The 22,245-nt window shown below is 38.7% G+C and overlaps 1 protein-coding gene across 2 annotated transcripts; it reads left to right on the top strand.

Moving 5' to 3' along the window:
- Positions 1–543: 543 nt before the first annotated feature.
- LOC102221368 (melanoma inhibitory activity protein 2) lies at positions 544–21,777 on the top strand. Of its 2 annotated transcripts, none has more exons than XM_023352809.1 (28): positions 544–763; positions 893–1,026; positions 2,217–2,303; positions 2,426–6,569; positions 6,694–6,873; positions 7,084–7,184; positions 11,348–11,479; positions 11,947–11,968; positions 12,629–12,717; positions 12,824–12,895; positions 13,468–13,578; positions 13,670–13,741; positions 13,872–13,976; positions 14,091–14,213; positions 14,321–14,470; positions 14,656–14,746; positions 14,866–14,933; positions 15,015–15,085; positions 15,155–15,256; positions 15,727–15,823; positions 15,925–15,992; positions 16,399–16,484; positions 16,606–16,719; positions 17,677–17,826; positions 19,803–19,958; positions 20,092–20,144; positions 20,215–20,395; positions 20,476–21,777. In XM_023352809.1, the coding sequence occupies exons 1-28, from the start codon at positions 664–666 to the stop codon at positions 20,685–20,687; spliced, it is 7,071 nt and encodes a 2,356-aa protein (XP_023208577.1). In that variant the 5' UTR covers positions 544–663; the 3' UTR covers positions 20,688–21,777. The 2 variants fall into 2 exon arrangements, with proteins under 2 accessions (XP_023208577.1, XP_023208578.1); XM_023352810.1 differs by lacking the exon at positions 544–763 and adding an exon at positions 1,551–1,662 and having other exon boundaries at positions 940–1,026.
- Positions 21,778–22,245: the final 468 nt, after the last annotated feature.

The raw sequence follows: 22,245 nt of genomic DNA, 5'->3' as shown, positions 1-22,245 counted from the left end.
TCAAACTCACCTTTGAACATCTACACTAGAGAAGAAAGAAAATACATTTATTCAAGTTACAGCATAAGCCTGATTGAAACAATTCATAATAGTCCAAGGCTGTTTTTATTACTTGTGTTATTCACAGGTAATCTATCTTTTTCATCTTTTAGTCATATCAAATTTCCTGCGTTTAATAAACAGTCAATTATTTAATTGAATTTTGAGGTTGGTTTTTCTAAGAAAATTAACTTTTTCTCAGAATTTGTATCATTTCATCTTCAGAGTCCATTAATCTCAGTGACTTGGAATTCAAACATTCCGACTTCTGAGAAGCAATTAAATGCGCCATGAGCTTCATAAAGTTCAAAGGCCACAGAATAAAAACAGACATTAGCATACTAAAAAATGATTACTTTTTTTACAGACATTTTTTGTCTTGTATTAGAGTTTGAATAAAACCCAACTTTGACCAAAAAAATGTTAATGTCTATCACTACTCAACCCTTGTTAATGATTATCTTTCTGCAGGCCTCATATCTTATCTCAACTGTTTCATTCACCATTGAGCTTTTGTGACAGCAACAGCACAGAGGCAATGTCCACTTGCCAGCTGAACTGAGAGTTATTTCCACCCTACAATGGACATTTTCATTTGATACAATCTTTTAAAATCTGATAACTATGGAAAGCTGTCTTTGGATTGTATTTTTTATGCTTTTTCCAGACTTTAATATGGGATTATTGTCTGACTACAAGATCTGTGGGGATCCAGAATGTGAAAGTAAGTCCAAACGATTTGGTACAAGTCCTAGGCCAAACTATACTTGTAGGATTAATTCTACGTCTAAACTTCCGGTAAAGTGATTATGATTATATGTGTCGCCTTTAACTTTTGTGCTTGCTTCTTTAGGTCCAATGAGCAGAGTTCAAGCTGTAAAGAACCATCAAGGAAAGGATTGCAGATTCCTGAATTTCAGACGAGGAGACACAATTTTTGTGTACCACAAACTGACAGGGAAACGAGAAGACCTCTGGGCAGGCAGTGTATGTTTTGAAGCAGCAGTTATACAGTTATAATGGTGAAAATAACAAAGATATTACCTAATACAACCAGCATCTTATCTTAGGTTGTTGCTTATTGAGATAAGTCTTGATTATAATACAGAGCAGCTTTGTTTGAGTCCTGAGCAGTTGTGATGCTGGGATCTGTGGGACGTCTCCCATCTCCCGGTTTGGTTTCATTTATGAAGTAGTTGTATGTATTTATAGGTGGAGAGTCACAATGACTTCCAAAAGTACATAAACTGTAAAGTTTTTCACAGTTTCTTACAAACACACATTTCAAAATATTTTGTTGAGATTTAATGTGATAGAGTGACACAAAATACTGTATAATTGTGAAGCTGATAGAAAATGATACAAATGGTTCACAAAACATTTGTACAAATATAATTATAGATGGAGACCATCTATGAGCAACCATTTCCAAGCACTGGTACAGATCTCCAATTGAATTGTAGTCTAGACTTTGACTACGCCATATTTAATCTTCTTTATTTCTGCATTAGGGGTCCTCAAGTGCTTCTGTCCTGCAACTGTAATACATCTAAATCAAATGAATGGGTAATTTCCAGGGAACTTCATAACATGCTGAGGATGTAATTCCATCATGTGACTCAGGTTTGTTGGAGCAGGGATGCATTGGAAAATTGCACGACAGTAGCTCTTGTGCGTTGGATTTGGAGACCCCTGTTACATGTTTTCTGCATTCACTATATAATTTGTTTTAAAATGAAAATGAGCCTTCTTACATACAGATGAACTCCAGCTATTATTTAGGTGATATCTACAGGAACTTGGTTGCACTGGATTTTATTTAAGGGTATCACTGTAAAGCGCCTGAACACATATGCATTCCATACTTTTTATTTGCAGAAATTGGAAACCCTGTGTCAATGTCCCACTTTGTAGTTATGTGCTGCTTTGTTTTGATCTATCTCATACAATCCCAGCAAAGTATATAGAAGCTCATGGTTGTGATGTGAAAAAATATGGGGAAAAATCTCTAGGCCCCTCATGTTTTTCAAAATATATATTTAAAAATTTTTCAACCACAGTTACTTCAAGATGTTTAAGTTTAAATAAAAATGAGAATAACCTGGGAAATTTTTTTATGTGTTTGTGTTTGTTGACTTTTAAAATAGATAATTGCACCAACCTTATATTTCTTTCAGATTGACAAACAATTTGGCTACTTCCCAAAGGATGCAGTACAAGAGGAGGAAGTATTTGCCACAATGAGGAAAGTGCTAGAGACCCAGGTAACATCAGTGACCGATCGGATACTAAAAAAAATACTCTCTCTGAAGGTTTATGATATAGCTGCTGGCCTAAAACTGTAACGTTTTCTTCACTTTGAGACTTTAATTCTTGTTTTTGGCAGGAATCTGATTTCTTCTGTATGGATGAGTCTGGATATCCTCTTGACATGTCTCATCTGGACACTGATGAAGATGACAATCTTAACTTTCAAGGCCATGAACCCGAATCCAGCCAAATCGGCCCACACTCTCATGACACAAATGCTCAAGGTACTTTGACGTCTACTGAATCTACGGTAAAAGAAAGAGAAGATGAAGGTGGAAACAAAGATCTCGTCGATGCAACTGAACTTCTCGAAGATGAACTCAAGACTTCAGCAATTCCAAAGCAACAAGGTGGGTCTCCATCCTCCTCCTGGCTGCGTTCGTCTATGACAGGATGGTTAGGTTTTGCTAAAGTGGAGCAGTCAGGGGATTCAGAACAAGAAATGAGGGAAGATGAGAAGGAGACTAAATCAGAAGCGTCACTCACATCTTCTGTGACGGGCTGGCTGGGCATTGGAGGAGAAGACAAACCTAACAATGATGAAGATAGTGTGAAAGGTAGGGAAGATACCTTTACCTCAACGATGACTGGGTGGCTTGGCTTCGGTGAGGAGAAGAAAACTGTTGCTTTAGAAAACGAAGAGAATGAAGAAACAGGTCATGAGAAAGAGCCCGCAGAGAAGTTTAGGAGTAGGAGGATGTCTCTGGACCTGGAAGGCAGCAAATTACAGGAAGAGGAGAAGGAAGACATGGGGACAATGGGTTGGCTGGGCAGTGGGTTGGCGAGCAGGCTGGGGTTTGGCTCAAGTGGTCAGGATTCAGAAGGAGAAGATGTGGAAGTGAAGGAAGAGCAGCCATCTAGTTCCTGGATGGAGACGGGAATTGGGGGAATTTTTGGTTTGGGGGGTAGTAACACTGGAGCTGATGGAAGTAAAGAAAGTGGTATTAGGGAGCCAGAAAGGGATCAAATGTTAGAACAACCATCTGGATTTGAAAGCCTGGATATCAGTCAACCAGAAGTTTCATTTTCAGAAGAAGTAAAGGCTGAAACGGTCCCTTATACACTACCGGTCAGTGCTGAAAGTATTGATGCTGCAGAAAATAATATTGATCATTCAAACACAGAGGATGTAAATAATTTAGATATTGATGCAGGGATTTTCAACAAAGATGATTCAATGCATAACTCCTCCCAAATAGATGATGAAAATGTTGGTGAACATAATACCAGAGATAAACAAATCAGTCAAAATGATGAGGTTATTGAACAACCTGAAATCAGTTCAGGTCCTGACCACAGCTTAGAGAAATTACATTCAAACTCCATGGAGCAACTTGAAGGTAGCATGGAGGAAAGTGAAAATCATGATGTTCAAATCAAGGCTCCAGGAAGTTTGGAGGAGGAAGGTGCTGAAATAACAAACCAGGTTCATAAAACTGAAGAATCCACTCTAATGTCAGAAAACAGTCCAGTTAACAGGGATATTCATATAGAAGAGCATTTTAACAAAGTGACAGATCCATCTCGACAGGAAATACTAGGAGTTCAGTCTGAATTGCCAGAGGAAACTCAAGTCAGTGGTGATCAGGAGGAAAGCAATGAGCAGAGTCAGCTTGGCTCTTCCCCTCATCAGGGAGAGGTAGGACTGCAGCAAGAAACACAAACACAAACTGTGGAAGTCACTTCAAAGGATGATGAACTGTTATTTTCTGGAAATACTGAAAGTCTGCATGACAGTGTCTCAGAGGAGGGTTTGAATGAAACCAAACCAAACATTTACATGACTAAAGAGTCTCCACAGATTTTAAGAGACGGTGATGTTGACCGATTCAAGGAAACTGTAAAAGACCAGAGTGAACTAACTGAGGAAGAGACATCAGATTCTGAGAACGAAGTTTTCAATGGAAATCAAATGAAATCAACAATAGTTTCTGAAAGAGAAACTGAAGAGGGGTTAAAAGAAGAGGGAAAGGTAGAAATTGATAAACAGGAAGCGGTAGAGGTACAAGAACAGATCGAGGAAGTAAAGCAAGAGGAACAGAAAATGAAATTGGAGGCCTTAAATAAACAGGAAACAGAAAAGGAAGAAGAGATGGGAGATATTTCAGAGGAGGACATGGAGTTAAGAGAGGAAAGGCAGGAGGAGACAGAGGAGCTAGAGAAACTGGTAGAGGAGTTACCAGAGCACGGACATCAGATCAGAGAGGAAGAGTTAAAGGAGTCTGAGGAGCAAAACGAAAAAGAGGAGAAGGCAGACGTTTCTGGGGAGCACTCAAGTCAGGAGGAGATGGAGTTAGCAGAAGAAAGGCAGAAAGAGATGGAAGCGGAGGGAGAAAAATTAGAAACAGTATTACTAGAGCATGAGCAGGTCAATGTGGAAAGGTTAAAGGAATCAGTAGCGCCAAATGAAATAGGACAGGAGGAAGAGGAGAATATGTCAGGTGCTTTCAGGGCAAGTTCAAGTCAGGAAGGGGCGGAGCTAGCAGAAGAAAGGCAGAAGGAAATGGAGGAGACGGAGGAGGGAGAGAAAAGAGTAGAGGAGCTCCCAGAGCATGGACATTGGATCAGAGTGGAAGAGTTAAAAGAATTGGAGGAAGAAAATGAAAAAGAGGAGAAGGTAGATGTTTTTGTGGAGAGCTCAAATCAAGAGGGGATGGAGTTAGCAGAAGAAAGGCAGAAAGAGATGGTGGAGCTAAAGGAGGGAGAGAAATGGAAAACAGTATTAGTAGAGCATGAGCAAATCCAGGTGGAAAGGTTAAATGAATCAGTGGAGCCAAATGAAACAGAGCAGGAGGAGGAAGAGATGTCAGAAGTTTCTGGGGAAAGCTCAGGTCAGGAGGAGATGGAGTTAACAGAAGAAAGGGAGAAGAAGATGAAGAAGCTAAATGAGGAAGAGAAACAGGTAGAGGAGTTACTAGAGCATGGACATCAGATCAGAGTGGAAGAGTTAAAGGAATTGGAGAAGCAAAATGAAATTGAGATAGCAGATGACTCTGGGGAAGTGGAGATGGAGTTAAAAAAAGATGAGCAGGAGGTAGAGGAGCTAAAAAACCAGCAAATAGGGGGTGTGTTACTAGGGGATGAGCAGGGCACACTGGAAAGGTTAGAGGAATCTGAGGAGCAAAATAAACAAGCAAAAAAGGAAGTTGAAAACCAGGTTTGGGATGGACAGTTAGAACACAAGCAAACTGACATGCTGGATCATTCCAGCTTGGCTTCTTTGGTTTCTGAAATGAGCACACAGACTGAAATCCAAAAGGACGAGGAGCAGGAGAAGAAGGAAGTAGAGAAACAGAACAAAGAAGAGCTTGAGAAAGAAAACGAGCACCCAAAGAAGGAAGTGGAGGATGATAATGTTGAAGTAGGTGGGTTTGAGGATGGAGAACGGACTGGAACGAAGGTAAATGATGATGGCGACTGGAAAAAAGACAGACAAGATAATGATTTTGAAGAAGAAACCAGGAAAACGTATGCTACAGAAACAGAAAATGAATTTTACAAAGACAGAGAAGAAATGCATGACTCTGCTGAAAGTGAAGTTCAGACATCTGAGCAAACTGAGTCTACAGAACCTCAGGGAACAGACAGTGAAAGTAGAGGAGCCTTTGGTCTTATTGAAAACACTTTTGGATTTTTCTCCCAAAAACCCACCCCTGAGATGCCCGAGTCCACCCAGTCTGTTCATAATTTCAACACAAATGAAGCTGAGCCATCACAGCCTCACCCCTCCATTACTCCAGAACTAGAGTTCCCCACAGATTCATTTCATGCTGAAGTAACACACACAGCATTTCCCACAGAGACTCATCCTCTTTCTGCTGAAAACCTCCCCCACAGCGCTCATTTGGTCACCAAAGAACCATCCAAAACAAAACCCCTCAGCAAACATTACAAAAATCTCCTCCACCACATGAACGCGAACGATGTAGTTATATTAGAGGACCTCTTCGGCCGACACAAACTGCAATTTTTAGATTACATTTTGAAAGGTTCGGAGGCCGCGACTGCAGAGGATGATCAGTCAATACTGTTGGATATAGAAAGACTTCTGCAACACAACATGGAGACTCTTGTGGCTCCCAGCATGAGCATCACTGATGCACCGCAGGAGGACAAACAAAGGACCAGTGCAATTATTGCACTGCAGAAGCTGGAAACGTTATTGAAAACAGTGAAGGAGACTGTCAGCACAGGAATATCAGATGTCAGTAATCATCAAGGTATTTTTGTCTAACTTGCATAAACTATCATGGCTCATATTGTTAATGTTTTGATTTAATTTAACCTGTCGGTTCAGGTCTGTCCTCATGGCTGTGTATTTGTGTGTTCCTTTGTCACATGCAGCTGAGCACAGTTCAAGCCAAGAAAAGGAAGATAATTCCCAATCTGCTTCTTTACATAAAGATGATGATGATGATGGCACACATAAAGATTGGAATTATGAGGAGGAGGAAAAAAGAGTTGAAGGAAGTAAAGATAATATTGCATCCTTCCATCTCACTCAGCCAGGATCAAAACAGAAAGGTATGAGAAAACCAAATCTGCTGAAATCTGGAAGAAATATTGAAGGAGAAGTAAATGTGAGGAAATATTTCATTAAGGTGAGGTTGACCTGCTACCTCTCATTTATGTAAAACAGGTTTGACTAAGACTTTATTATACATTATTGTACGATATTCTTTTAATAGCCCATTAATTACATCAACAAAACTAAAAGTGTGACTCTGACTTTAGGGGTAATGACGCAAACTCTGGATTTCATTCATCGGGTAGCTGAGGACTCCATAAATTGTGCTCAAGTAGTGATGGAAATCCTTGTTTGGATTCATGTGCAGGTAAGACCCAGGACTGCATTTGCAGCCCCCAGAAAGAAAGTAGGAGTTGTTTGCTTGACATAAAATAAGCCATTTATGTTGAAATAGTTCTTTAAGTGAATATGTTTTTAGTATAAAACCACCTTAAAACAAAAAAGCATAAGATACTAACGAGTTATTGGTTATTTAATTAGAGGCAACTTTTTACAAAGGTGAGCAGATCTTCAGATATTTGTGCTGTTGTTTTTTTTTTAACAACTTATGACTTTGGTAAAGATTTGCCATTTGTCATATTACAACCATAAACTTCCATGAGTTTTACATCGATATTTCTGTGAGATCACACTAAATAGTAGCTAAAGTATGCAAACTATGTATATTTTGTATTTTTTTTAAATTAAAACCTAAAAGAATGTGCTGTTATTTTCGCTCCCAATTACTATGACACCACTAAATAAGAAACAGTGCAACCAATTGCCTGCAGAAGTCACTTGATTAGTACTGTAGATAGGTCCAGCTCTGGATAATAAAGTCTAATCATAAAAGCAGCTGCTCTGTTGAGATGTCAGAAGTTTGCTAGAGAACATAGCAAAACTAATAGCTTAACAAAGACCAAGAAGCACACCAGACAAGTCGTAGATAAAGCTGTGGAGAAAGTTAAAGGTAGTTTAGGTTAGAAACAAACCGTAAAAATCTAATGTTGCACAGTTCAATCACAGACCTAAAATGGGAAGAGAACAAAAACCTGCAAACCTACCTATGTTGTAGATTTTCCATCAAATACTGACAGGAGAGCATAATTCACAGAAGCAGCCAAACTCTAGAGATCCACAGCACATCTTAAATTGGAGCCTGTTGTTATTATTGTAAGATGAGAAACTGTTATCTCGATAATCCCATAGCCTACAGTAAGCAGTGCTGCATTGTTCACCCCTACTGAGATTTCTCTTTCACCAGGGCAAGAATATGGTAGTTTTTTGAATACTAACCTTAACAGGCAGGACTATCTTTATGAGTAAACAGAAAAATCTAAAAATATTCATAAATGCAAGGTGAAAATGATACTGTTTGAGATGAAAGTGTAATATTTTATTATTTTAATAATTTTCCTTCTTAAAGTTCATGTTGAACCAATAACTGCATAGAGCAGTTTTTGGTTTCTACAGGCAATGAGTCCTTTGCAGCGCCTGGTTCTTTAAGACTGAACCTGTGACTTGTTGATCTCACTCTCCCTTTGGCATTCAAGTTTGCTTTCGTCTCAGTTGTCAGACTGGCTTGACGCCGACATACTGTAGCTTCTTACGTTTGGATTTGATACACACCAGAGGCCAACTTGGATTTCAGGTCTACATGGTGTCACAGGGCAAGAGATTCTTTATATTCAGATGGAAAAAAGTGAGGCCAGGTCGGTGAGTATGACATTTAGAGCTCAAGCCGTCAGGCTGACTTTAGACAGGGCTGTCATTACCCAGTTGTTTACATTCAAAGCTTGCCACACTATGTACATTGCATAATTCTTAAGATATACATATATATCCCCCTTGTTACTTAATTTTCAGAAAAGTACATTTGTCTTGTGGTGACATAATGAATTGTATCTGTAAAATATAGAATATAAAGATATATAAACAATCTATGGATGACACCTGTCTCCTACGGTGTCACATTGAAAGGGCTCCGATGTGCCTGTGTGGCATCTTACAATTGGTGACGTTTGGAACGAACCATTCACAAACGTAGGGGGGGGGGGGGCTTGTAAACTCCTTTTAAACATAGCATGCCTAAAAATGTAAATGTGATTTTTTTTTACATATATCTTCTATAAACATCTTCATAAATATTTCCTTATAATTTTGGTCTCAAGATATTCCTTCTAGTTGGTGGAGAAGATTTAACATTCCGGCTTCCGTCTATAACGACTGAAAAATATGGTACTTTCTGGAGGATCGGCGTTGTGAATAGGATGTGAAATAGCCGTTAACCCGGCTGTAGGAAGCCTGTCTTTCTCTAATCAGTATTAATGAAATTCCTATTAAATATTAAGCCAAATGAAATAACTTGGACATGACGGAACGTCCGGAAAATGAGCAGTTGGCCAACAAAGCGGCCGACTTTCAGGCGACAGCAGAAACCTACTACAACATCGCCGTGGAGAAACTGAAAGATGTACGTTAATATGTGTCAGGTTCTGGTTAGCATTTCCCATTTAGCCGCCAGAGCCGGAGTAATATAACGGACTGGGATCAGGGTTTATTACATGTAGTACTGTCTTTACTCTCAGGCGTGTGTTCCGACATTGCTTTTGACCAGCACTGTCATGGTTTATCTTTCAGTTTGAAACCATTTTATAGGCATTAGCATAGTTAGCTGGTTCAGTCAGTCAGCATTTCTCTTGTGTTAAGTTTTTATTGTCTTGGGGGTTGTGTTCATTTTTGAGAAATGATGAACGTTATGTTATATTTCTCTGTTGGGCGCATTTTCTGTGATGGCAAACGGAACTGTAATAATCCCACAGAAACAGCTGTTTGGTAATCAGACTGCAACTGCCTAGGACTCCAGTGAATTTGTCACAATAACCCGGAGTTCCTCTTTTTAAAATTGTAATTAAAATTGCAGTTATATTGTTTTGGTTGTGAATTTGTAATTAAATTGATTTGATTTCACACTGAAAGTTTACTAGAAAGGATGAACCCAACAATTTAACATTATGTGTGAAATATGAATTCAGAATTCGACAGCCTGTAGAACCACCTTTTTCAACAAAAACTCGGTATAAAATTTATTTCCGATTTTATTAGTGTCTTATACCGCCATGGAGGGATTTTAGCCCCCTTCCTTTTTACAGCATTCATTAGGGATAGCAGACAATCCTTAATGCACAGCTCTCATCGGGTCCCTTAAAAGCATTTCAAATCAGATTGTGGTCTAGACTAATCATTTTCTTTTTAGCCATTCTGTTGTAGATTTGGTGTTGTGGTTGAGCTGATGATTTTCCTGTTGATGACCTAGATTAGGTCAAGCTTTAACTGTAGGATAAATGATCTCACATTTACTGCTACTCCTGAGACAGCTCAAACTCAATTCAGTTCATTTAAAATATTTTATTTATCCCAAGGGAAAATTAAATCTTTTCGTACCTCATCATCCAGGTGTCTTCAGAATCGTTGTTGTCAGTGATACTGTGAGTAGGAGTCAGACTTGCAACAAATCTGAAGAAGATTGACTGAAGACTGTGTCAGTGTGTCTTATGACTGCTATGGCATGCTGTAAAGACGGTATTCCATAGTAACATGTCCTGGATGACAAAATCACTTTTTTGGCAAGCGCTGCTAATCCACATGATGTGCTTTTCCTTTTTAAACTTTTTTAAAATCTCTGTCTGGGCATAAGGTTGGAAAGCTAGGCAGAGAGAGAGAGAGACACTGGAGTCTGAGATATGATCCTTGCCCATTATGATCGGTGGACAAGAAGGTCTGAACTTCCTCCTCCTCTCTTTGCTCTACATCTTTCTAGCCTCCTTTTCAACTTCTTTGGTATTTAGGATCACAGTTCAGGTCTTATGTGAGCCTCTGGGAAGCTAATCAGCTGCTCCTAGTGTTAAAAACAATACCATGTGGCCAGAGTTGGCATCATAACAACTTTCCAAAGGTAATAAAGTAGAAGCAAAAATTATTGCAGGTGTGCACCATCCAAAACCAGAGCGAATAATTGTCCAAACATGCAATCCCTGAAACAACAAAAAAACTGATCGAATGTAACGGAGCTACACTATGCGTAGGTGCAAATTCAGTATCACTCCTCCACCGCCTGCCTGTCAGTTTGTGTGAGATATTTCTACTTTCCAGATTTAAGTTGAAGTAATATTTTTAACTACATTCATTTGTGTGAAACGAAACAAACGTATGATCAGCCCTAAAAATGTTAACCTTAAATTTTGGGTACATAATCGTTTAAATGGAAAAGTGCTAAAGAGAGGAGTTAGGTGAAAGCCTTTCTTTTAGGTCATGGCACAAAAGCTCTTTTGGTAATGTAATATTTTGGGTAATGGCACTATAGACTTGAAATTGCAACATAGCTATCAGCTGTTAATAACTCTGGGATGTAAAGTGTAAAGATTTAAATGAAAAGTAGCAGACTCAAAAATTAACCCTTTTTTTTCTTCTTTTTTCTCCCTCTTCTTTTAGGCTGTGTCACTACTGCCTGATGACATGAGGCCAGGCCCAGACCTGTATGGTGTACCATGGGAACCGGTAATCTTCACTGGCCTGGTGGGACTGGTGACATTCCTGTTGTTCACCAGTAGATGTTATAGATCTGTAAGTGAACTGCCTTGAATGTTTACCAGCGAGCCACATAATTATTGGTCCATAAAAGTTGTATTCCTCCCTCAGTCTTTCAGCAAACAGGAAAATGTCGACCATTAGTAGCTGCTAATATTTGTCTTCTGGAGTGTGACCTACAGAAGTTTTGCATCAAAGCCAAAAAGAAATATTAATAGCTACGTCTATGTCTTACAAATTATGTGTGATGGAGTGGTGCAACTCTGTAGTGTTTAGTTAGCTTTGACAAAGTGTTTGTTATTGCTTCCATTGCCACTAAAAGAAAATAAATGACCAAACAGGCATTTGACATTTGTCACAACTCGAAATGTGGTCAGAACATGGGGTCACAATCTTTTCATCTTTATTTACAACTTTTTCGTAATATGTTCACAATATATGAATAATTCAGCATAAAATCACTCTGTTATTTATCGTCTTTTTTTGCTCTTATTTCCACACAGATAAAGAGCAGACTGTACCGAAGTAAGTTTTCACCACAAATACCTTGCAACTTTCTAAATAAACCATCAGTGCTGTTTTCTGCTGGCATTTAATTGACAAGCTTTCTCCTTGAAAGATCCAATTTAACTAAGCCTAGCATTAAACACCTTGCCTCCTGTTGCTATAAAGCTGGTTGTTGACTTCATCTCTCAACCCAGAGTCACTGACGATGATGTCAAATAAAATGGATAGAAAGCTAGGCTAATTGCAAATTAATATGCAGCCAAATTATTAAAGCAGAAGTGGGTTTTTTATAGTTTACATGTTGTTTAGAACTTTGTAAATGTTATTTGCTCTGGATTTACTTATATTATAAACTACTGTGAAAAATAACTTGAGGTTAATAAGGTATCTATCTAATCTACTTTGTCATTAAATCGTCTAAAAAGTTACTGCAGTAAATCGTGCGAGGATGTCATTTCAGCGGTAGGCTCTAGAGCATAATCTGGTCTGTTGATCAGATTTTGGTTTCCAACATAAGTTGCCATGGTGACAGAACCAGCTTTGTGACATTGAAAATGCCAAACTGAATCCGAAAGTACCATGATAAGACACTCATCTTGCTTCATTATACAGGCAAAATGGCAAAAACAAGTTTGAAATTCTTTTTTTTGTTTTGTTTTAACATCTTTTGTTTTTCAGAAAAGGAAGAGAGGCTGGCTGGGCAACTTGCACAGCTGCTGGATGAAAAGTGTAAAGTCCTGGAGACTCTCAGTCAGTGTCAAAAAGAGGTTGGTGCTCATGCTTACTGAGTGTTTTGAGAGCCAGAGCCTTCTCTGTGTTGTTTTCAAATCTGTGGACTGACTGAGTCACTTCTTTATAACCTGTAATTCTCAGTATGATGACCTGGAGAATTTACTCGGCGACAGCGGCGTTCTGGCTCAGACTCAAAAATCCGAAGATTTGGAGGTAAAGCAGAGGGAACAAAGACTTGAACTGAAGTGTAAACATATGTGTGAAGCTTAAAGTTAAACTCTATTTTATTCATTCTTCCAGTAAAAAAGCATATGTTTATCTTGTTGGAAGCAGGTTTTTGTTGTTTTGGAGGATAAAGAGCTGATCTTTGCATGTTGTGGAACATTACTGTGGTTTCTTGTTATTGAAAGCACTGACATAATGGTCAACATGTATTGTATTTTTATCTTGGTGTTGCACCACAAAGCTACTTTTAATTTTAAACATTCAAGCTGGACGAGTTTACCAAATTTAACCATACCACATCGTCCTGGATTACTTGGTTTTGAAATTTGTGGTGAAACTGGAAATCGGATAAAACTGGCAAAATTCAGATTCAGCTCCGAATTATTGAATCCAACTAACCTCAAGTTATCCATAAAAGTCAAATAAATTGAATTAGCATGACCCAAATTTGTCTGATTCTTTTTCTTTCTTGCTTAATGAAACTGGACTGACCTTCTTAAATTTTTTTTTTTTATTTTTACAAGTTTTCTAAACACAGTTGGTTTTTATGTTCACGGTAGGGCCGAGCCGAACAGTTGGAACAGAGTAAAAAGCGGCTGGGGACAGATGTTGGACATCTGAAGGAGCAGCTGTCCCAGCAACAAGAACATAGAAAGGAGCAAGAAAGGAGGGTAGGCCCAGACTTTTAAAGATATTCTGTAATCATAGTGTTTATCCCAACCGAGAAGCCACAGTGATATCATCTTTTTGCCTTTATTACAGATAACTCTGCTTGAGGAAAGCATGAAAGCATGTGAAGAAGAAACCAAAGAGCTCCATTCAAAAGAGGAACAGGTGCTTGACTCTATTCCCTTCTAGCTATTATCTTTCAGTTGCTCTCCTGCCTCTTCTTCTCTTACTTGAATTTTATTCTATCCACTTCTCAGAGTGATTGCATTTTGTTTTGTTTTGTTTTGTTGCTTAGGCACAAACAACTCTGAAGGTTTACAGCATGAACAGCGAGAGACTACAGAGAAACCTGGAAACAGCAGAAGAGGAGAACACTGTTTTACAGGAGAGCAACAATCAGGTCAGATTCTGTACACTAAGGAAAGGGTTTCATACATGAATTTGTATCTTTCTTATTCTTCTTATATCCTCTGCATCATTATTTTAGATCTCTGTCCATGTGTTTTTATCACAGTTGAAGCAGGAGGTGGAGGGATGGGCAGAAAGAGTAAGCGAGCTGGAGGAGGAGATGCGGAGGTGCGAGGTCGCCCACAGTGCAATGTTGCAGGATGTGGCCATCAAGGATGATCGTATAACGGTGTGGTTGCTTCTTATGAACGTCGTTCATATCAGGAGAATAACAAAGTTCAAGTACCGCCACATGCTTGCTGCTAGAGATGTGTAATCGTTTATAACTCTTCCCAGTCCTTGACGGATCGGCTGCTCCGAATGAAATGCTGGGATTCAGATCTAGAGGGTGAGGAGGGAGGAGAAAAGGAGGCAACCAATGGGACGCCGGGAGAAGACGACGACGCGCACCTGCAGAAAGTCCAGAAACTCATCTTTGCTGCTAAGGTACAAAGCCAAAGTCTAAAAAATGTACAGTTTTGAATGTAAATCAAGCACATATTTAAAAAATAATAATTTCAATTAGTATATTTGTGTTATTTTTCAGAATATAAATGTTTTTCCAGTTAGCACATGCCAACATGACCCACTGAACAATAATTTTTAAATAACGTACTTGTGTCTACATGCAGCTGAATGCAGACCTCAAATCAGTGGATGAAGATAAAGACAGAGTGTTTGCGAAGCTGAATGATGAGATCAAAGCAAAAGAAGACCTGCAATGTGGGTTAACTGTAGTCAGATGCTGACATGTTAGTGGAAAAAGAGGAACTAACTAATCGACTCTTAAAAGAAGCCTCGGAAATCTTGTCATATTTTCTGCTTTTATTTTCCATTTAAAGTGAGCATTGAGGAGATGGAGAAGGAGAAGTTGTCCCTGCAATCCGACACCGAGAATTATACGGGCCAGGTAGGTAACCTCAAACTGTTACCATGGGATTTATTATACAGTTGAGTCATTTGTTCTGATAGTCCTGGTTCATGTGTGCAGGTCGAGCGGATACAACAGAAACTGCAAATCATGACAGAAATGTACCAGGAGAACGAGCTCAAGCTGCACAGGTTCATACCTCTACAGTTAGTAGTTAAATAAGGTGTTTGATGAGTCTGTAATCATGAACCTTTGTGTAGAATGCTGACTGTGGAGGAGAAGGAGCGTCACCAGAAGGAGGAGAAGTTGAATAAAGCTGATAAAAACATTGCAATGGCGATGGAAGAACTGAATAACTACAGGTAACACCTGTGTCTGCAAAAATATGGAATTCTATTTGGAAAAGAAAAATGGTTTTCAGTTTTTTTGTATTTTATTTCATGTGCCATTGTCTGTGTGATTAAATATCTGAATTCCTAAAAATGCGTTGAGTAAGTTTGGTTTTACAAATAGTTTCAAACTTTTTTTTGTGTAAAGCAATTAGATTTACATTGGTTTAATTTAAAAAGTAAATATGTTTACTGTAACGTCATCGTCCATCCTTTTTTGTAAAAGGTCTATCCAGCCATCTGTCCGCCTGTTTTCCGATCATCTATCCGTCTGTCAACATTTTATCAATCTGTCCATCCGTCTGTCATTTTAATAATTCCATAAATACTTCTATATATCCATCTTTACACTTTTATTTCTTAAAACTGAAACCACAGTGGACTGGCAAAGCAGAAGTAGCATTTGTCTTCCCTTCACAATTTTGCTTGTGCTTTGTTTTCAGAAAACGAGCGGAGGAGATGGAAGAAGAGCTGGAGAAAACAAAACAGTCGTATCACACTCAAATCTCTGCCCATGAGAAGAAGGCTCATAATAACTGGGTTAGTAAAGCTCTGCCACAGATGAGCTCAAAGAGCGTTTTGCTGTGCTGTAGTGCATTTCGGTGTTTATACATTGTGATTTATCTGGTAAATATTTCCAGTTGGCAGTGCGATCAGCAGAGCGAGAGCTGGGAGACATCCGAAGAGAGAACGCCCTCCTCAGACAAAAGTAAGCAAAGCAGCACACCTGGTCTTGCTGAATATGGTCGGCTGTGTTAACAAAGACAAATAAATGTGATTAGTTTAGGTGCACTATAGTGCTGGATTAAGAAGTGAATAAATGAAATAACTGATCTCAGAGCGCTACAAGTGAGCTGTCCTGTCAACAGCCATTGCTATCTACAATAACGCTTTGAAGAATTTTAATTAATGAGTTGCAATAACATTTATTTTCAATTTGGGATGAATAAAGTATTTTTGAAAGCAGAAAATGGATCACATTTTCTGTTTACACTCACCCAAAAGGTTTGGGAAAGTTGACATGAAAAATGCACAGAAACCATTCATATTTTTAACACTTTACTTATTTAAGGCTATTAAAGTTTCCCATGTTTTTACTGATGATGTGTGTTCAGACTCACAGATACTCAGTTTAAACTGGATTCCCTCGATAAAGACCCGTACGCCTTGAACAACCTGGCCAGACCGCTGCCTTTCCGAGGTAAACCCATATGTCTTAATGAATATGTCTTAATTTGAGTAAACTTCATGAGGAATCTGATGTAAATGGTACCATTCAAATTGAAATGTTATATTTAAATGTTAAATCTCCTCCATTGCAGCTGAGAGGTCACCTTATGGTCCTTCTCCTCTGGGCCGACCCTCGTCTGAAACGAGACCTTTCCTGTCTCCTCCAACATTGATGGATGGGCTGCCTGGTAGGCTGTCTCCCAGAGGTAAACAGTCAATTTACTTGCATGTTGCAAGTTCTCATTCAACCATGTTGCCCAATGAGGTTTGCATGTTGGTGTCAGCTAGGTGACTATTGCATGATTAAATTTACATGATACAGAACCTTTCAAAAGTAAATGATGTAAAAAATGTGGAGTTTAAAGGGGAATAAAACCCCTTAAACTCCACTTTTTTTCATGTCACAATCAGAAATTTTAATGTGTTTTATTGGGATTTTGTGTTTTAGAACCACAAAGTAGTGCATAAATGTGAGGTGGAAATGAAATATAAAAAGGGTGGAATGAATTTATATAAATATTCCTAAGTAAAATCCACCATGCAACAAATTGTCTTAAAAAGTAACCTTATTAACTCATAGCTTCAATAGAGTGGTTTAGATTAAAGCATGTCTGTGTCAGAATAATTTAGTTTTGTTGTTCACAGATGCTTTTCATCCCATCTAAGCTTTTGTGTGAGAATTTTATTTGCAAAGCTGGTAGATATGCATCTTACAGTGAAAAGTGGCGCTACATATTTTTAATTTCTTAAAAACCAAAAACATTTTCCTTCCGACTAATAATCATGCACTACTTTGTATTAGCCTGTGGCATAAAATCCAAATAAAATGCAGTATGGCGGTTGTATTGTGACAAGTTGTAAAAGTTAAATGTCTGTGAAACCTTTTGAACAGTTCTGCACATACTGTGACAAGCCATGTTTTGCATGCTGTCTGCAATCCACCAATCGGCAACCATGAAAAGTTTAACATGACAATACGCCTGCAAGCCTTGTGTTTCTCTGACTGACTTAAAGTGCTCTTGCCTTTATCTTCCCCCCAATACACTCTGTCTGACCCACATGGGTTGTTTTTTCCCTCCTTTCCATCTTTTTCTTTCACATCAATCCCTTCATCATCTTATTTGCTTTGCCCCTTCTTTCCTCCTTACTGCTTTCCTGCATAGTATCTCGTGGTCCAGGGGAGCCCCCAAGTGGCCAAGCAGAGATGGAGCGCAGTGGAGGTCCTCGTTCAGACAGCGGTTCAAACTCTCCCACATGGGAGAGAGATCGCAGGGGTCCCCCACCAGGACCTCCTGGGCCTCTGGTACCCCCAGGTGTGTGGAAAAAAAATTTCTGAAAGCACATTTGCTTTGATCAAAGGGCATTTTTTTCAAAGAGAAATTGTCGTTTTGTCATTTAATCACAAACAAAACAGGTTATTTCAAGGCAGCTCGTTGTGTATTTTTTGCTTTTGTTATTCTTTTTAATGTACAATTTCAGCTGCCGGCGAAAGGAAGCCGATCGGCTAATAGTTCAAAAAGTTAAACTAAACTAATCAGAGTTCAAAAAGTTAGCATTGTGTTAAAAACTGGGATTGCCTCGGAAAGAAGTGCAAATATTTGCCTTCCTTGTGGTGATTCGTACCAAACTGAAGAAACAGCTTTCAACTGTGATCAAAAGCAGTTTGCAGGAGCCTTTTTAATCAGTCAGAGGAACAACATGTCTTCATTTACCAGCTGTATTTCTGCCACATCCCCATCACACGACGGTGTTCGTTGTGCATGTGCACCTTGATTATGTTAACAGCAGTCATTGTCTGTGTGGGTTCCTCTTTCATAGAGATGTTGACATAAAGCAGTAACTAATATCCCTGTCTCCATGACGCATGGTCTTCATGCGGTTGTAGCGCATTGCTTGTCATAGCTCGCAATAACAGAGCAACATGTTAATGATTGTGTAACCTTGTCTCAGCAAGTTAAACAGTCACATTAGCTAGCTGCTAATTGTTTTCATCTCTCACCACAGCGCCGAGACGGGATACAATGCAGGATTCTAAGAGGCTTAATTCTGCCCTGGCCAGTCTGTTTTTACACCTGGTCTGCATTGTGCATGCTGATGAAAGAAATGCAGGCTGAGACAACATGTCATAAATAACGCAGTTTAAAATATAAAAATGTTTCCTGTCGCTAGCACGAAGACATTTAATTTCTATTCAGTTTTTCCATTTCAGCCTGATGCAAGCTGGTACTTGAGGTTTTTCTTATTCATTAACTTTAAGTGATTTAGGTCTGTATGTAACAGCGTTTGCAAGAGGGAAGACTGATTTGAAAAAAACAAACAACAAAAACATTGGCTTGCAGAGGCAACATATAAAATCATAAATTCATTCTACCAGCTAGTATAAAATTTTACACGTTCTTAGAATAATTTCAACTTGATTCAGCTGCACCCAATTTAGAGAGGTCTGATTTGCTCTTTAAGTGAGTTTCTAAAGAGAATTATGACGTCATCTTTGAGAGATAAATATCAACAAAATCTCTGTTAAACCTTTTGATATTATACCTTTTATATTTAATAAATAAACACATTTATGCATCCTCATGCGTTTCTTTTCATCTTCCATCTCATCAAATCAGACTAGCAATCGTGAAAAAAATCCTGTAAAAAGCATGCTAGCTGTTGTATTAGTAAAGTTATATAAGGTGGATGACCATGTCTTGTGAGGTCTGTTGTTGCGCCGTGTTCTTTCCGTTTTTGATGCTTGACCACAAAATACCCCATGAGATGTTCAAAGTGTGAAATATTGTTTTATATCCTAACTATTCCTTAAACGTCTCCCTAATTTTATTCCACACATATCTGGTCTTTTCCCTGGTCTTCATGATGCTGCTTGTTCAATGATGTTCTCTTAAAAAAAACAACCTGTTTTTTTTTTTTTTTTTTTAAGCGATCCAAAAACATTTTTAAGCACTCCAAATTTTGAAGGCAATTTGGATCTTATTTAGGGGCATCAGAGTTAAGGTGGCTAAATCTAAATAGATGAGATGCCTTTAAATTTCTTATTTGGAAAGAATATTAAACTATGTATCATTTTCTAGCACTTCATAATTTCATAACTTCATTTTCTGCTGACGTATAAAGTAAGATACCTGTAAAACATTTCTGGATATAATGCAACAAAATATACAAAGCTTAGAGATATAAAATGTTTCTTAGAAGTAAGAACTTCAGAAATAATATCATCACCTGAAACTGAGTTTTGTTGGCTTTCTTTGCACTTATTTCATTTTTTTATTTTTTACTTTCTCAGGCTACATGTTTCCAGAACCAGGAGGTCCCATGTTCAGGAGACCTCCTCCTCCTCCAGGGGCTTTGGGACCTTTGCCTCCTCTTGGGGCCCTCCCACCTGGCCCTATGCCACCTAGAGGTCTCCCCATGGGACCACCTCACCCTCTAGACATGGCAGGTGAGCTGTTAATGATTACTTTTGTATGCAGCTACTTAAGCGTGAAACGTTTGATGCGGCGAGTGATTCTGTATGTTGCATAGAACACTCTATATATACTTTTCTCTCATAAACTAAATGTTTGTCGATGCAGACGGCTCGTTCAGAGAAAACCGTCTTGGACCCGGTGAACAGGACCACAGAGAGGTGAGCAGCAGTGTGAGATACTATATGTTTGGTCTTTATTGGTACTAAAGGATTTGATGTGTGTCATTAGTCTGGTCCTGGTGGTCAGAGGACTCCTCCTGAACTGGATCTGAGGATGGGTGGCCCTCCTCCACCTGGACCCCCAGGGATTCCTATAGATGGCCCCTTTCCCCGTAGAGCCCCGTATGGACCCCCTCCCCCTCCTGATTTCTACCATCCCAGGATACCAGGGGGTCCTCCCATGAGGCCCAGTAAGAAATCGTTGTCATGTTTAGAACTTAGATGATTTAATCTAAGGATTTAATCTGAAACTGCTTTGTATTTCTACCAGTGTGGTCTCCCCATCCTCAAGGAATGATGCTTCCTCCTCGTTTCTCACCTGGTGGACCTCTTCATCCCGCTCCTAATCCCAACGCCCCCTACGGCCCCCCCATGGCGTTACCTCCATCTGATGGCCCTCCTCCTCCTCGTCAGCAGTCCCTGCCTTCGCCACCTCAAAGCCAGTCACCAGAAAACAGACCTTCGCCTGAAGATGCCATCTAACCCTGACGGTTTCCATGAGGGTCCATTTCAGCTCAGTAGCAGATGGAAGAAAGGTGGAGTTCCCTTCATTCTGCCCCAGCTATTTATTGGCCAGGAGGGATATTTACTGAACAGTGTTTGTAGAACAGAAACATCAATCTCCATCATGCTGATTTGTTGCTGCAAGAGCCTCAGTTCTGTTTCTCCTACATGTAAAACCTTTTCTTCTCCATCCCGTCAGAGGTCATCCAACCACTTCTTGATTTTAAAATCAACACCTTAGTTGATGCTTTACTTCTTTCTACCTTTGTGGGTTAAAGCTGTCATATTGGCAAGACACATTGTTATCTGGATCTTATGTTGAAAATGCACATAGACTGTTTGACATTTGTCTGCAATTCAGGTCAACGACAGAGAAAGAAAAATAAATGAGCACAACTTATTTTGACAGAAACACACCTTCTATGCCTGACATGGTTACTTTTCCCCCACACTAGAGTTCTTAAAATGTGTTGGAAAAATTAATATAATTTTCTTTAAAACAGCCAGGTCAACATACTTGATCTTGTTCCTTAGAGGTCAAACAAGTATGTTTTCTTAAAATTCACTACAAATTCTGAGTTCCCTTTGAAATTCAATAGACTTTCCATTCATCTTCTGTCTTAGTTTCAAACCAGGAGAGCAGGTGTCTAGCGGTGCTTCTGACGCCGTTACAGTGACTTACAAATGAAAACTGTGACTCCAATCAAGTCAAATGGACTGACTGGAAGAGAGGCTCCCAGATGTCAGCTTTGTGAATTTTGTAAAAAGTGATTATTTGATAGATGAATAAAGACTTTTAAAACTTTCTCTATATGTCACTTATGTAGTTATGTACATTTTTGTGCTCATCTGCAGAACATTTCAATGTAATTCTTTTCAAATTTTGTGTACATGAAATGTTTTTAATATTTAAAAATCTTCATTTATTGTTAACATTCAGGCCTTTTAAATATGTTCATATATTTGATTGTCTTTTAAAAGCCTTTGCATAATTCAAACCCAGTTTCGGAAAGGTTTGTACGCTGTAAATGAATAGACATAATAAATATTTCAATGAAAGTAGAACAGATATGTCAGGTGTCTTCACAAAATTTGTGCGCATTTGAAACTCGATTCCAGGACCATATGGGAACGTTACAATAAATTAGAATATAATTCAAAAGTTAATTCGTTTTAGTATTTCTCTTCTAAAGGTGAAACCTATTCATTAAGCAAAGTACTTTATTTCCAGAATTTTTTCAGTTAATGTCTATTATTGCTTATAGCTAAGAAAAACCCAAACTCTGTTTCTTATATTAATTTTAAAATAAGCATGTTAATACAGCTGCAGTCTAGCTTATTTAATCAAGGTGAAAACTGCCTGAACCTCCAAAAAGAAGATAAAACACAGAAAGTCAACAGGGTCCATTCTTAAGCTGCATCGAAACTTAAGAATGGAAAGTTGAGTGGAAGGAAAACATAACACACATCCAGAAGAGATAACGAAAGGAAATTTTTAAGTATAAACATAATAGTCATAAACCATGCACCTTCCTCA

Source organism: Xiphophorus maculatus, chromosome 19 (genome assembly GCF_002775205.1).
Source record: "Xiphophorus maculatus strain JP 163 A chromosome 19, X_maculatus-5.0-male, whole genome shotgun sequence".
In the NCBI taxonomy this organism is placed as follows: domain Eukaryota; kingdom Metazoa; phylum Chordata; class Actinopteri; order Cyprinodontiformes; family Poeciliidae; genus Xiphophorus; species Xiphophorus maculatus.
Note: the sequence above shows the minus strand (reverse complement) of the source record. Positions and strands in the feature narration are given on the sequence as shown.

What these genes read in the sequence shown, in the direction of transcription:
- LOC102221368 (XM_023352809.1), top strand. Translation starts at nt 664, where the DNA reads ATGGAAAGCTGTCTTTGGATTGTATTTTTTATGCTTTTTCCAGACTTT. An exon ending in TCCATTCAAAAGAGGAACAG is followed by an intron (nt 13,742 to 13,871) that starts GTGCTTGACTCT and finishes TTTGTTGCTTAG; the next exon opens with GCACAAACAACTCTGAAGGT. An exon ending in CAGACCGCTGCCTTTCCGAG is followed by an intron (nt 16,485 to 16,605) that starts GTAAACCCATAT and finishes CCTCCATTGCAG; the next exon opens with CTGAGAGGTCACCTTATGGT.